Source organism: Pan troglodytes, chromosome 7 (genome assembly GCF_028858775.2).
Source record: "Pan troglodytes isolate AG18354 chromosome 7, NHGRI_mPanTro3-v2.0_pri, whole genome shotgun sequence".
NCBI classification, from domain to species: Eukaryota; Metazoa; Chordata; class Mammalia; order Primates; family Hominidae; genus Pan; species Pan troglodytes.
Window position 1 is genome coordinate 59,049,432 of NC_072405.2, and position 16,033 is coordinate 59,065,464.

The window sequence follows — 16,033 nt, forward strand, 5'->3', positions numbered from 1 at the left end:
ATAATGCTATTTACTTTTAAAAACTTTTCTTATGTTTTTTTTTCCTTTTAACTGGTTGTAAATATTTGTCTTCCCACCAGCTTAGAAGTCTCTAGAACTTCTTTTGAGAAGTGTCTGTTCATGTCCTTCACCCACTTTTTGATGGGGTTGTTTGTTTTTTTCTTGTAAATTTGTTTCAGTTCATTGTAGATTCTGGATATTAGCCCTTTGTCAGATGAGTAGGTTGAGAAAATTTTCTCCCATTTTGTAGGTTGCCTGTTCATTCCGATGGTAGTTTCTTTTGCTGTGCAGAAGCTCTTTAGTTTAATTAGATCCCATTTGTCAATTTTGGGTTTTGTTGCCATTGCTTTTGGTGTTTTAGACATGAAGTCCTTGCCCATGCCTATGTCCTGAATGGTAATGCCTAGGTTTTCTTCTAGGGTTTTTATGGTTTTAGGTCTAACGTTTAAGTCTTTAATCCGTCTTGAATTGATTTTTCTATAAGGTGTAAGGAAGGGATCCAGTTTCAGCTTTCTACATATGGCTAGCCAGTTTTCCCAGCACCATTTATGAAATAGGGAATCCTTTCCCCATTGCTTGTTTTTCTCAGGTTTGTCAAAGATCAGATACTTGTAGATACGTGGCGTTATTTCTGAGGGCTCTGTTCTGTTTCATTGATCTATATCTCTGTTTTGGTACCAGTACCATGTTGTTTTGGTTACTGTAGCCTTGTAGTATAGTTTGAAGTCAGGTAGTGTGATGCCTCCAGCTTTGTTCTTTTGGCTTAGGATTGACTTGGCGATGCGGGCTCTTTTTTGGTTCCATATGAACTTTAAAGTAATTTTTTCCAATTCTGTGAAGAAAGGCATTGGTGGCTTGATGGGGATGGCATTGAATCTGTAAATTACCTTGGGCACTATGGCCATTTTCATGATATTGATTCTTCCTACCCATGAGCATGGAATGTTCTTCCATTTGTTTGTATCCTCTTTTATTTCCTTGAGCAGTGGTTTGGAGTTCTCCTTGAAGAGGTCCTTCACATCCCTTGTAAGTTGGATTCCTAGGTATTTTATTCTCTTTAAAGCAATTGTGAATGGGAGTTCACTCATGATTTGGCTCTTTGTTTGTCTGTTGTTGGTGTATAAGAATGCTTGTGATTTTTGTACATTGATTTTGTATCCTGAGACTTTGCTGAAGTTGCTTATCATCCTCAGGAGATTTTGGGCTGAGACAATGGGGTTTTCTAGATATACAATCAAGTCGTCTGCAAACAGGGGCAATTTGACTTCCTCTTTTCCTAATTGAGTACCCTTTATTTCCTTCTCCTGCCTAGTTGCCCTGGGCAGAACTTCCAACACTATGTTGAATAGCAGTGGTGAGAGAGGGCATCCCTGTCTTGTGCCAGTTTTCAAAGGGAATGCTTCCAGTTTTTGCCCATTCAGTATGACATTGGCTGTGGGTTTGTCATAGATAGCTCTTATTATTTTGAAATACGTCCCATCAATACCTAATTTATTGAGAGTTTTTAGCATGAAGGTTGTTGAATTTTGTCAAAGGCTTTTTCTGCATCTATTGAGATAATCATGTGGTTTTTGTCTTTGCCTCTGTTTACATGCTGGATTACATTTATTGATTTGCGTATATTGAACCAGGCTTGCATCCCAGGGATGAAGCCCACTTGATCATGGTGGATAAGCTTTTTGATGTGCTGCTGGATTCGGTTTGCCAGACATTTATGCAGCCAAAAAACACATGAAAAAATGCTCATCATCACTGGCCATCAGAGAAATGCAAATCAAAACCACAATGAGATACCATCTCACACCAGTTAGAATGGCAATCATTAAAAAGTCAGGAAACAACAGGTGCTGGAGAGGATGTGGAGAAATAGGAACACTTTTACACTGTTGGTGGGAATGTAAACTAGTTCAACCACTGCGGAAGTCAGTGTGGCAATTCCTCAGGGATCTAGAACTAGAAATACCATTTGACCCAGCCATCCCATTACTGGGTATATACCCAAAGGACTATAAATCATGCTGCTATAAAGACACATGCACACGTATGTTTATTGTGGCATTATTCACAATAGCAAAGACTTGGAACCAACCCAAATGTCCAACAATGATAGACTGGTTTAAGAAAATGTGGCATATTTACACCATGGAATACTATGCAGTCATAAAAAAGGATGAGTTCATGTCCTTTGTAGGGACATGGATGAAATTGGAAATCATCATTCTCAGTAAACTATCGCAAGAACAAAAAACCAAACACCGCATATTCTCACTCATAGGTGGGAATTGAACAATGAGAACATATGGACACAGGAAGGGGAATATCACACTCTGGGGACTGTTGTGGGGTGGGGGGAGGGAGGAGGGATAGCATTAGGAGATATACCTAATGCTAGATGACGAGTTAGTGGGTGCAGCGCACCAGCATGGCACATGTATACATATGTAACTAACCTGCACAATGTGCACATGTACCCTAAAACTTAAAGTATAAAAAAAAAAAGTCAGTAAAAAAAAAAAAAAGAAGTCTCTAGAACTAAAGGGCTTTATCAACTTCATTTCTTCATTGATTATTCTGTGTTACCTCATATGGTGTTTTGAATGTGATAGATATTTGATATATGTTTGCTGAGTTAATTTAAACTCTGCTTCTGGATCTCAAAAGAAAATATACACAAGTAAGTAACTTAAACAAATGGAGTCTTATTAATGTGGAAAGAAGCTACTTAGTCCATTCTATCTTGTTTTCTGTATCTAGGTAGAGTCTTCCTTCTCAGAACTAGGGCTGTGAAGTGGTGCTGTGCAGCTGGGCTCTATAGATAAAGACGCATGAAGAAGTTGATAGATGATGATCATCCTGAAATTGCTATGAGAGTAAAATAGGTTTTTTTAAGAAATTCTGCAAGATTTGCCACTGACTATTTTAAGAAAATGGCACAGTGGAAAAAAATGGAGAACTCACGTTTACATGTAGTTTTATTTGTCAGTCTGCCATATATTAGGTGCTATGTTTGAGCAAGTCACTCAGTTTTTCAATGTTTCCATAGAGTCTAGCATGCCCTTTACCTAAGTATCTATATGGCAAATATGCTTATCTCCCTCTATCCCTTGGTCGGAAATCCTATCAATGGGTCCTACCTTCATTGATCTATTTAAAATAACTCTCCACACAGCTCTGCTCTTGCTTGTCTGCTCTTCCTGCCATTTTCCTTGCATATGAGCACCTCTCAATGTCTCCCTTTCTGGGCTTGCATATTGTTTATTTCGTGCTCACCTAATGTCTATCTTCCATCATCTGTTCCTGCCCCTTGAAAATGAGCACTAGGGAATGACCATGATGACAGCAAGCCATGTTATTGACAGACGGGTTCCAAGAGCCCAGCATGACACTTAGCCCATAAAAAGTATTCACTAAATAGTCATTAATAAATAAATGTAATGAAGTCTTTTTTTATTATACTTTAAGTTCTGGGATAAATGTGCAGAACGCACAGGTTTGTTACATAGGTATAAACGTGCCATGGTGGTTTGCTGCACCCATCAACCCATCATCTACATTAGGTATTTCTTCTAATGCTATCCCTCCCATAGCCCCCCACCCCACAACAGGCTCCAGTGTGTGATGTTCCCCTCCATGTGTCCCTGTGTTCTCACTGTTCAACTCTCATTTAAGAGTGAGAACATGTGGTGTTTGGTTTTCTGTTCCTGTGTTAGCTTGCTGAAAATGATGGATTCCAGCTTCATCCATGTCCCCGCAAAGGATATGAACTCATCCTTTTTATGACTGCATAGTATTCCATGGTGTATATGTGCCACATTTTCTTTATCCAGTCTATCATTGATGAGCATTTGGATTGGTTCCAAGTCTTTGTTGTTGTAAACAGTGCCACAATAAACGTATGTGTGCATGTGTCTTTATGGTAGAATAACTTATAATCCTTTGGGTATATACCCAGTAATAGGATTGGTGGGTTAAATGGTATTTCTAGTTCTAGATCCTTGAGGAATTGCCACACTGTCTTCCACAATGGTTGAACTAATTTACCTTCCCACCAACAGTGAAAAAGCAAGCGTTCCTACTTCTCCACATCCTCTCCGGCATCTGTTGTTTCCTGAATTTTTTAGTGATTGCTATTCTAACCAGTGTGAGATGGTATCTCACTGTGATTTTAATTTGCATTTCTCTAATGACCAGTGATGAAGAGCTTTTCTTCATATGTTTGTTGGCCACATAAATGCCTTCTTTTGAGAAGTGTCTGTTCCTGTTCTTTGCCCACTTTTTGATGGAGTTGTTCTTTTCTAGTAAATTTGTTTAAGTTCTTTGTAGATTCTGGATATTAGTCCTTTGTCAGACGGATTGCAAAAATTTTCTCCCATTCTGTAGGTTGCCTGTTCATGCTGATGATAGTTTTTTTGGCTGTGCAGAAGCTCTTTATTTTAATGAGATGTATTTGTCAATTTTGGCTTTTGTTGCCATTGCTTTTGGTGTTTTAGTCATGAAGTCTTTGCCCATGCCTATGTCCTGAATGGTACTGTCTAGGTTTTCTTCTAGAGTTTTTATGGTTTTATGTATTACGTTTAAGTCTTTAATCCATCTTCAGTTAATTTTTGTATAAGGCATAAGGAAGGGATCCAGTTTCAGTTTTCTGCATACTGGTACCAAAACAGATATATAGACCAATGGAACAGAACGGAGGCCTCAGAAATAACACCACACATCTACAGGCATCTGATCTTTGACAAACCTGACAAAAACAAGCAATGGGGAAAGGATTCCCTATTTAATAAATGGTGTTAGGAAAATTGGCTAGCCATATGCAGAAAACAGAACTCTTAAGATAGTAAAGTACACGGAAATACAAACGGGGATTTTGGAGCATGATGGTACAACCATTTCCAATTTTGTTGTATTTTTTAAAATTCTGGCACCTTCTATGCATATGATCCTTTAGATGATATATTCTGTACAGAGGAAGAACCAGATCATCCAACCAAAAACAAATGAATGGATGCCTTACATATTCCTGAATGAACTTTTGAAGAGCTTTTGAGAGGCTGACTTCAAACCGTGTAGGAAACTACATGGAAATTGTGCAGACTTTTCTGGGACTTTTCTAATGTTTGTAATACTGTATTTAGGTTCTTTTCCTATTTTCTTTTAAGGAGTACATTTGGAAATTTAAAACAATTGGCAAACCTTCAATTAGTGTACTAAATGTAGGAGACTTCTGTATTTTGGGCACCTTCCTAATACGCTTTATCATTTAGCACTTTGACTTGAGTGGTGTTGATTAAACATTTGACCAGTAACTATGTTTTTATAAATCTACTGTACAAATTATACAGAGTTTAAGATTTAAGATACAGCTTCTAAGGTCAACACTGTATATATGTGTATAATTTTTAAAAAAGATTTTGTACATGGAAATTTTCTATTTATATATATAATATTTTTTACTTCTATATATTGAGGGTATTTAGTATACTTTTATATAAATAAAGACAGCTGGTAATTGCTGAAAAAAAAACAAAAATAATAAAACCATGTCAAATACAGTCAGGTACCAAATAAAGATGACCATTATCTCCATTATTTTTCAACAAATTTGATGAGTTCCAGCAAATACAGGTAAATAAAAAATTGAAATTTCTTTTAGAAATATTAAAGAGAGCCCTAAGTTGGAGGGTTGCGGGGGATATGCCAGGGAATTTTTTTTTCTATTCCTACTTTTCTTAGAGTTTTCATTAGGAATTTCTGCTCAATTTGACCAAACATCCTTTCAGAATCTTTAATTGAAGGGAGAAACATGTATATATGTATACACACACACACACACACACACACATATATATATACACATATATATGTACACACACACATACAACTTGTTGAGGAAATTAATTATATTCATAATAATTCATGGATATTTATTCAGGATTTCTCTTTTGAAATAAAGACCACTTGCTCATAGCAAAATTTCATTTCTCACTTGCTGAATTCCATATGCTAATACTGTATTCAAAATACAGTATTGGCATATGTATTTATATTAATAATTGTCTCATTTATTTTATTTATACTACTACATCTGCCTTTATTTTTAATTTTCATTTAAATTTACTTTAATAAAATGGTTTGAAGATACATGATTTTCTACTGGAATCATCTCTTCTTTAAGAATTAGATAAAACTCAGTTTTATCACTCTGTTCCTGATGCTTTTTCAAAGTAGAACTTTTATCAATTGTAAAATTTAAATTAACTTGCTTAATGGATCTTGAGCTACTCAGTTGGCCACATAACAATCAAAAGAAAAAAGAAAATGTTGCTTGAATCATTGAGGAAATCATCTTGGAATTACAACAAATGCTGAAATAGTATTTCCATAGCCATGTGAACTACCTAATAATGTATTTTACTTCAATTAGTTTAACTCAGAATGATATGTCTCTTTATGCACTTTTATCACATAAAATCTTGTTTTAATTGAGTCTTTGAAAACAACGAATTATTTTCAGTCATAGCCTTAAATATTAAGTCATTACCTTAAATAAGTACAATTTTATCAAATGTTTCAATATTCTTTTCTAACTAAAATAGGTGGCTCTTTTCTATATTGAAATTCAGTGATTTATTATTATTGTATTATGATTAGTTTCACTAAGATTTGTTATTTTTATTAGAGCTGAGAGCTGAAACTGCATTCTTAATTGTAATAAATAATTATCAAAATCAAACATTATTGCATAATTATACATTATTTTAGGCTGAAATTTTAGGAATTGTGAAATTTTAGGAATTCTGAAATTTTAAATTATTCATAGTTCTTTCTTTCATCATATAACCAGACGGACCTTCTTGTTGGGACTTTTCATTTTAAACGACATAAAATTTAGACTAGAAATGCCTATTGAAAGATTCCTATGTCATTTCTACATATTTATGAAGTATTTTTAAAAATTAAAATGCAGAAAAAAATAATAAAGTGAATGAATACATACAATGCCTCCCCAGGAACATCACATTACCTTCCTTGAACTATTATGTTGACGATAATCTGACTCCCCATCCCTAATGTGATGTATTTCTAGCTTTTCCAGCTCTGTCCTGTATCCTGTGGTTGCAGCAACCAAGATGAGAGCTGATGTGACTCAATCATGTCAAATTCTTTTTTTTTTTTTGAGTTATTTCCTCCACGTTCCCAATTATATTTGACTTCACATAGTTGATTAACCCACTACTTCCAAAAGTTATGTGATAAGGTTTTCTTAGATGCAGCTCTGTACCCTACTTTCCAGCTGGGTAATTTCTGCTGCTACACTTGATTTACTTTCCAATACAACAGTAACAGCTCTTGTGAATATTACAGACTCATTTCTTGCTCAAATGCTTCTCTCTTAAGAAGGCCTTATCTCCTGCCCATGGCTAGCAACTGCCATGACCCTGTGAGCAATCTGCAGTTGTGAATGTATATACCTGCAGGAAAACACAGAAGGGCAGTATGCTCCCTCACCCTGCCACCAGAAGACTCCTCTGGAAACATGAATATGCTAGTAGACACACAAATGGCAGGAGGACTCCCTAACACTGGCATGAAAGCCTTTACATTACAGTTTCAACCAAAGCTTTCACCCAGTAGTACCTGTAAAAAGCCAACTTCTTATTTTTCCTTCAGTTCGTAAATGACTGCATAAAAAAAGATACATTTATTTGGTTTCCACATATAGTCAGTGTTTTAGAGTGAACAGTAAAGTGTGTTATAGTTTCTAGATTAGCCTAGTTATTTTATCTGTAAAGTGACCTGTTTCAAAATCAACCCTCAAAGTCATGTTTAAGATCCTTTTCAGATAGGATCCAGAATAAGGAAATAATTTACTATGTCAAGTGGGATGAGTCCAATATCTAAGTGACCGTTTTCCATCATTGTTACTAGCGGGCAGAAATACGTGAATCTGACTCTCTTAAGATCAAAATCTTACTTGATTTCCTGACATCATATGAGGCCAGTTAACTATGATCCTCACAAGCTAATCTTCCTGCCCTTGCTGTCTGTGAAGGGAGGTGTGTGTGTGTTTCCTGATGTGTGCTTAAAATATGCCTAGACAAAGCAGCAGTGCCCTCTTTTTATCAATTAAAAGCAAGCTCAACTACGGACATCCTTGGCTTTATATTGCAGAGCAGTGGCAGGTAGCTAAATTCCTCCTTAGAATCTCATAGAAGTTAGAATGGCCTCCAAGAGGAAACCAGAAAGGGCAAAGAACCAAAAAATGTTGTATGAACTTTTCTTCTTAATCGATGAATGGAACTTAAGAGCTTTCAGTTCATGAACTGAGTCATTAGATTTGTAGTGGTTTTAATATTAGATTAAACGCATAAATATCTATTTGAACTTAATTTCTCTTTTCTATTCTTATTGATTGTCACCATTTATCAACCCTCTTGCTTGGGTACTCATCTATAGCAGTTTGAGAGAATAACTGTGCTAATACTTTATCTGATTAAAATTCACAACATTTTATTTGAATTATGAAATGTGAATGAAAGTAAAAAGGACAACTGGATTTATTGGTTATTTCTTATTTGGCAGGAATAATTCGTTCATTATTATTCAAGATATAGAACCTGTATTTTCCATCCTGACAGTATCAGGCTGATATAATATGCATTTAAAGCATAGAAGAAAAACTGAAAAAAAAACACACTATCTCAATCCTATTCCCTGAAAAGATTAATAAGCCCGCATGAATTAAGAAATGTGTGTTTGTCAAAGACTTAAAATTATGATTACACAGATACTCATAACTGACCTTATATTTTAAAAACTCATTATCTCTTTAGGGTGAGATTTTATTATTGTTTAACGTTCTTATATTTTTCACTGATACTTGAAAAAAACTTTGATTGAAGCACAAATATAAAGCTTTAAAAGTAAAGCAACTGCCCAGTGCCTATTTCATAGGCAACCATATTTAACCTATACATGTCATATTTTTCCCATATCTATAACCATATTTACATATTTACATATTCCCATATTTATATACTTATTCAAAATTGATTTTCATGCCATTATTTCTTTTTGTTTAATCCTAGATATTATCTATTGTACACTTAATATAGAATATGAGTACTTAGCTATTTTTCCACTGCCCCATATATTTTAATTTATCAGAAATTCCCAATAGAGTCACATAATATTGATTATATCAATATATAGAGGTTATAATATAATGTCAATACAAATACATAAGCCAAGTTCATAAATTCATTCTAAGCCAAAAAAAGTAAAAGAAAAAACACTGGAAATTTCAATGAGATTGTCCTAAATCTATAGAAAAATAGGGCAGAATTGTTATCTTCACAGTACTGTGTCCAGCAATCCATGACATAGAATACCCACCAACACAATCAAGGTAATAAAATACTCATTTACCCTAAAAGTTTAATCTTGCCACTGTATAATCTGTCCTTCTGCCACTTCTCTTCTCCCCATTCCATGAACAATCACTAATCTGCTTTGTGGCGCTATACATTTGTTTACATTTTCTACAATTTTATGTAAATGTAATTATATAATAGTATGTTTTCTGGCTTCTTTCACTAAATATAATTATTTTATATTTATTCACCTGGTATCATGTACCCATCACTCATTGCTTTTTTTCTTGTTATGTGGAGTCACATTCCATTATAAGGATATATCTCAGTTTGTCTACCCATTTACCTTTTGATGGACATTTGAGTTTTCTAAATTTTCTGATTAAAAATACAGCTTCTATGAATATTCATGAAAAGTATTTGTAAGTACATTTACTCTGATTTCTCTTGGATAAATTTCTAAAAATTAATTTACTAAATCATGTAGTATGGCTTGTTTCAATTTTATGAAATTGATAAATTATTTTCCAAAATCATTGTGACATTTTCAATTTTAATTCTTAGTCTCTAAGCATTCCAGTTCCTCCAAAACCTTACACACACTTAGTATGTGAGGCATACATAATTTGGACATTTCAGAAGATTTATAGTGGTATCTCATTATAGTTTTAATTTACATTTCACTAATTGCTATTATGTTAAGCATATTTTAATGCACTAATTTGCCTTGAACATAAGTTCAAGGATATACTTGCCTAAGATTTTTTCTCATGTTTTATTAGGCGTTTGTATTATTATTGAGTTTTGAGTGTTCTGAAACATATTCCAAGTATATATTATTTATCAGAAAAAGATTTACAAATATTTTCTCAAAGTTTGTGACTTTCTTAAAAGTATATTGCATAGAAAAGAATGGTTCAATTTTGATTACTCCCAACTTAACAATTTGTGTTTTTATTGGATGTACTTTTGGATTAATAACTACAAAAATAAATCCTGCCTTAATGCCACAACGGTTTTCTCCAAAGTTTACTTCTAGAAGTTTTATAAGCTTAGACTTTACATTCAGGTAATTGATTCACTCTGAGTTAGTATTAGTATGTCGTGTAAGGTATAGCTCAAAGCTCCTTTTCTTTTCTAATGAGGATTTGAAATAGTCCCAGCACAATTTGTTAAAAAGATTTTACTTTCTCTACTCCATTGCAACATTGTTGAAAAATTGTTGTTTATTTTTGTTTGCATTTATTTCTGGACATATATTATATTAATTATATTACATTATATCATGTTATATTATTATTTTATTTTACTTTATCTATTTGATAACACAATGTCTTGATGATTATAGTTTCTTTATATCTCTTAAAATCAAACGATGTTGGTTTAATAGCTTTGCTTTGATTTTCCAAAGGTGGTTTGGTTATCCTGGATTTTTTAAATTTCCACATGAATTTTAATAACAGTTTGTCAATTTTTATAAAAAAGTCTGCTGGAATTTCCATATGTCGATTAGGTTTGATAAATATTGAGTCTTGTGACACATATATTTAAATGTTTAAAAATTACTCATAGCAATGTTTTGTATACAGGGCTTTTACTACTTTTGTTAGATTGATACATAAATATTTCATGGTTTTGGTGATTTTATAGTTTTTTTAAACTAGAAATTCTGATTGTTTATAAAGAAATGTGATTATTTTATATTTATCTTATTACCTCAAACTCTGCTAAAAAGATTAGTTATGATTAGTTCCAGGAGCTTTTTTTTTTTTTTTTTTTGGTAGATTCTAGTGCACTTTTTGTAAGCCATCATGTCATCTGCAGATAGAGGCTTTTATTCCTTCTTTCCAAATATAGATACCTAAATTTTTTCTCTATACTGTCCTGCCTAGTACCTTTATGGAAATGTTGACTAAAAGTAGACAGTGTGGACACTCTTTTATTTTTTCTAAACTTAGGTCGTTAAGGCCTTTAGTCTTTTACCATTTAGTAATGATATTACCTGTAGGTTTTTTTTTTATAGCTTCCCTATGCCAGTTTGAGGAAGTTCCGTTCTACCATTACTTTGCTTAAAGTGTTCAACAGATATGAATTTTGAATATTGACAAATATTTTTTGATATTTCAACTTAGGTTTTTATGTGGTTAATTACACCAGTTGATCTTCTAATGTTAAACCAACCTTGTATTCCTGGATTAAACTCCATTTGATCATTTTTTATTATCTGATTTGCATTGATCATGTTGTATTGTTTGATTTGTTAAAATATTTAATAATGTTTACATAAGTCCTTTATCTGGCTCCTTTTAAAAGTTTTAAAAGTTTGTTCCTTTTTATCTTTAGTTTGCAATATTTTAATTATGATGTGTCTTAGTGTAGATTTATTTGGCAGGATCCTTTTGAGGTTTGTTAAGCTTCTTAAATCTGTGGGCTCATGTCTGTCATCCAATTGGAGAAATTTTCAGACATTATATGTTTAAATACTCTTTCAGTCCCTCTTCTTTCTCCTCTCATCTAAGACTCATATGATATGCATTTTATACATTTTGTTACTATCCTTCAGGTTACTTTTTCTTTTTTTTTTTTGGTCTATCTACTCTATTGTTCAGATAGGGTGAATTCTATTATTCTGTCCTCATCTTTGTTAATTCTACTCTCTCTCATTCCTACTTTGTTATTGAACTATTCCCAAGTGATTTTAAAATTTATGAAAAAATATTTGTATAATATCTATTTGGATATTATAACATAACTTTTTTGGCTGAAATTTTACAATTTTTCACTTGAATCAAAAAGCTTGTAATTTCTTATGGCAACATTTTTGTTGATTGCTTCAAAATCCTTGTCAGAGAGTTCCAATATGTGATTTATCTCATTGGTATTAGTAGATTATTTCTTCCCTTTAAAATTGTGATTTTTCTGATTCTCAATATGACATATACTTTTTACTATATCCTGGTCATTTTGTTTATTATATTAGGTGACTCTGCCTCTTACTTGAGACTTCTTTTTTTAAGCAGAAATTTACCGTTTAGCTCACGGGTTTGTGGTCCATGGTTCCATTTACAATATATGTTTTAGAGCCGTTTGGTGCTGCTTTGTTCTGACTGATTTATCTTGTGTCACTGGGCACCCACTGTTCCCTGCTGGGATTGTTTGAAGGGATGGAAAAAGCTTTCCCAGGTCAGTGCTGGTTATGGAGGGTTCCTCCCTGCTGTAGAGGAGGTAGGATAATGGGGACCTTGAAGCAGGTCTATCTTTGCTGGTACTCTCCACTAGGATGGTGTCTCTAGGCAGGGGAGGACAGTCTCAGGACCTTGACAAAGTGGCCTCCCTCACTGGGCACGTATGAGGAGGTACCCCTGCCAATGATCCTGGTTACACAGTGCCTCTGAGTGGGGCAGAGTGTTCTGAGGCCCAGGGGGAAGGCTAGCACTTCTGCTGGCTTCCCGTTGTCACCGCTCACTGATGTTTGCCGCCTTGCCTGGTATTAGTGTGGCTCCTTTACAATCCAGAGGTGGTATGAGCCTATATAGCGTGCTTTCTGTTTTAATGATGGGGCTGAGAAAGTGCCCGGCCTGTTTGGTGTTCCTCTGGTGGAGCAGGTAAGGTATCCGGCCTCTGTGCTGTCCAGTGCTGGCCTGAGACCCCTAATCAGATTTTCCTTCTCCTTCTGTCTTTCAGAGTTCTTATTTGGTTGTCTTTTGTATTTTCTTCAGTGTTTACAGTTGTACTTCTTTGGGAGGAGCAGAGAGAGATGAGCCTGTGCGTTTTTTGTTTTTTTTTTTTTTTCACGGAGTTTTGCTCTTGCTGCCCAGGCTGGAGTGCAGAGGTGCGGTCTCGGCTCGCTGCAACCTCCGCCTCCCAGGTTCAAACGATTCTCCTGCCTTAGCCTCCCGAGTAGCTAGGATTACAGACACCTGCCACGAAGACCGGTTATTTTTTTTTATTTTTTATTTTTTTTGTATTTTTAGTAGAGACGGGGTTTCACCATTTTGGCTAGGCTGGTCTCGAACTCCAGACCTCAGATGATCCACCTGCCTTGGTCTCCCAAAGTGCTGGGATTGCAGGCATGAACCACCATGCCCAGCCATCTGTGCCATCTTGTCAGGGCCAGAAGTCATTCTAAATTGGTTTTAAGTAGCCAATTCTTTAATTGCGGTTGAACAAGTTTTCTATGTATTTAACAAGATATATTTCCATGTTTATTAACTGCTTTTTCACTGGTTATTCTTGTCTCCTTATTTTACATGATAGTTTAAAATTATAAACACATTAATATCTTTTTCAGGTGTGTTTGCTATAAATAACTCTTCAGCTTCTTGTTCTTTTAATTTTTTTTAAATTTTAAAATTTTTACATGGCTTATATTTTTGGATATGATTCTTGGAGAAATTGAAATTATTTTAACTGGAAGAACTAGACTTACTAATTCTATATTTTAAAAAATGTTGAGAGTTATTGATAATAACAGACTTCAACATTATATTACAACTGATGCTATTGATAATAACAGGTTTGCAGGGGAAAGAAAAGAAAATATTAAGTAGAATATGTAATGCCTATTTATTTTTTGCAAGAGGATTAGAGTGAATTGGGTCAATTTGCTTTAATCTGAATTAGTACTCCGGTCAATATTGGCAGAATCAGATTTTTATGCTTTTAGAATCATTTTCTCTTACATCTTAGCTTATTTTATGTTACATAACATATGCTCCAAAGCTTATCCAATTTATTGGTGCAAAATAGGTGCTCAACAATTATTAATAATTTACCAGTAAATACAGTGACCTGAACATTCTATCTGCCTTTCTGTGGACTTCTTGATTCCTCATATTGCCTAATATAGACCATAAACTCAGGAAGACCTCAACAAGTATGAATGGAAGATTCACGTTGTGTATAAACAGGTGATCACAGAATGTGACAAGAGGATGAACATTGATGGCTCTTACTGCAATGATAAATGAAACAACCAATAATTTCAAGGCTTTGCCATCATATAACATGATAAATGTAATGATGTTTGTATTCTTTTTATTCTTTTTTTCAGGTTCAGGTTCTTCGGAATGCTGGAGAAGAAGTGACTCTAACAGTGTCATTTTTAAAAAGAGCACCTGCTTTCCTCAAACTCCCATTGAATGAAGATTGTGCATGTAAGCATTTATAAAGAATAGATAAAAGTGCTCACATCATTATAGTTACATAATTATTATTTTGGCAATAATTGGTGATTTCTCCTTAAAGTTGAGATTTTTGCCTGACTGTAAACATTTTTATATTACAAAGTGTTCTACTAACCTTTATGAAAAGGGAACAGATGTTATTTTTCTTGAAGAATAGATTCACCACATTACAGTTTTTTCTAACCTACAATTGGAGAAGTATTATTTGTTTTAAAAATAGGCATATCAAATATCATGTATGCATTATGCATGTCTATTAAATTTCATCAGAATATTTAGTGAATGTATTTTCTCTAACTAAAAATTAATACTAAACAAGAATATGTGCTTAAGTTATTCTGATGAGAGAAGATGAAAAAAAGCGTTTGCCTTTGAGGGAATGTACTAATTTACATAGAACTACTTAAAAAGTTATTTGTCAATTTTATTTTCATGTTCCATTTTCTAAAATGAAATGTATATTATCTAATGCTTTTGCTGAAAAATTGAAGAATAATATATTTTTCACTGAGACATAATTTGTATGCAATAAAATGCAAAGATCTTGCACAGTCGGATCAGTTCTGAAAAGGCACACATTTGCTTAATCCACTTCTTACAATCATAAAACTGTTCCCAGTAAATAACAGCCCAGAAATGACTACTCACTTACACTCTCTTCTTCATACATTATTTTGCTTCTTCTAGAACTTTACAGAATGGAATTATACTTTATTTTTTATTCTGGCTTCTTTCATTATGAATAATTTCCTTCAGATTCACTTATTTCTTAGATCCACATATTTCTTAGTTTGTTCATTTATATTGCTGTTTATTTTGCTGTTTATTATTCCATTGTATGAATGTACTACATTTATTAATGCATCTTTCTGTTGAAGATACCAGCACTGTTCCCAGTATTTTGCTATAATAAATAAAGCTGCTGGAAACGTTCTTTTATTTAACTTTTATTTTAAGTTCAGGGGTACAAGTGCAGGGTTGTAACATAGGTAAACTTTTGTCATGGGGGTTCGTTGTACACAAACCAGTTATTGAAATTAGTACCCATTAGTTATTTATCCTGATCCTGTCCCTCCTCCCACCCTACATCCCACTGAAAGGCCACAGTGTGCGTGGTTCTCCTCTATTTGTCTATGTGTTCTCATCAAATAGCTCTCACTTGTAAGTGAGAATGTGAAGTATTTGGTTTTCTGTTCCTGTGTTAGTTTGCTAGGGATAATGGCCTCCAGCTCCATCCATCCATGTCCCTGCAGTGGACATGATCTCGTTCTTTTTTATGGTGACATAGTATTCCATGGTGTATATGTACAACATTTTTGTTATCCTGTCTATCACTAATAGGCATTTAGGTTGATTCTATGTCTTTACTATTGTGAATAGTGCTGCAATGAACATACACATGCATGCGTCTTTATAATAGAATGATTTATATGTATTGGGTATATACCATTTGACCCAGCAATCCCATCACTG

General features: G+C 34.0%; 1 protein-coding gene across 8 annotated transcripts in view; it reads left to right on the top strand.

The window, feature by feature from the left end:
• The window catches only part of SNTG1 (syntrophin gamma 1), an 869,847-nt gene that overhangs the window by 561,464 nt on the left and 292,350 nt on the right, over positions 1-16,033 (top strand). For all 8 annotated transcript variants that reach the window (XM_063817091.1, XM_009455347.5, XM_009455346.5 and 5 more), the window contains one exon: positions 14,428-14,530. In XM_063817091.1, coding sequence (XP_063673161.1) covers positions 14,428-14,530 — 103 coding nt within the window. The remainder of the gene's footprint in view (positions 1-14,427; positions 14,531-16,033) is intronic.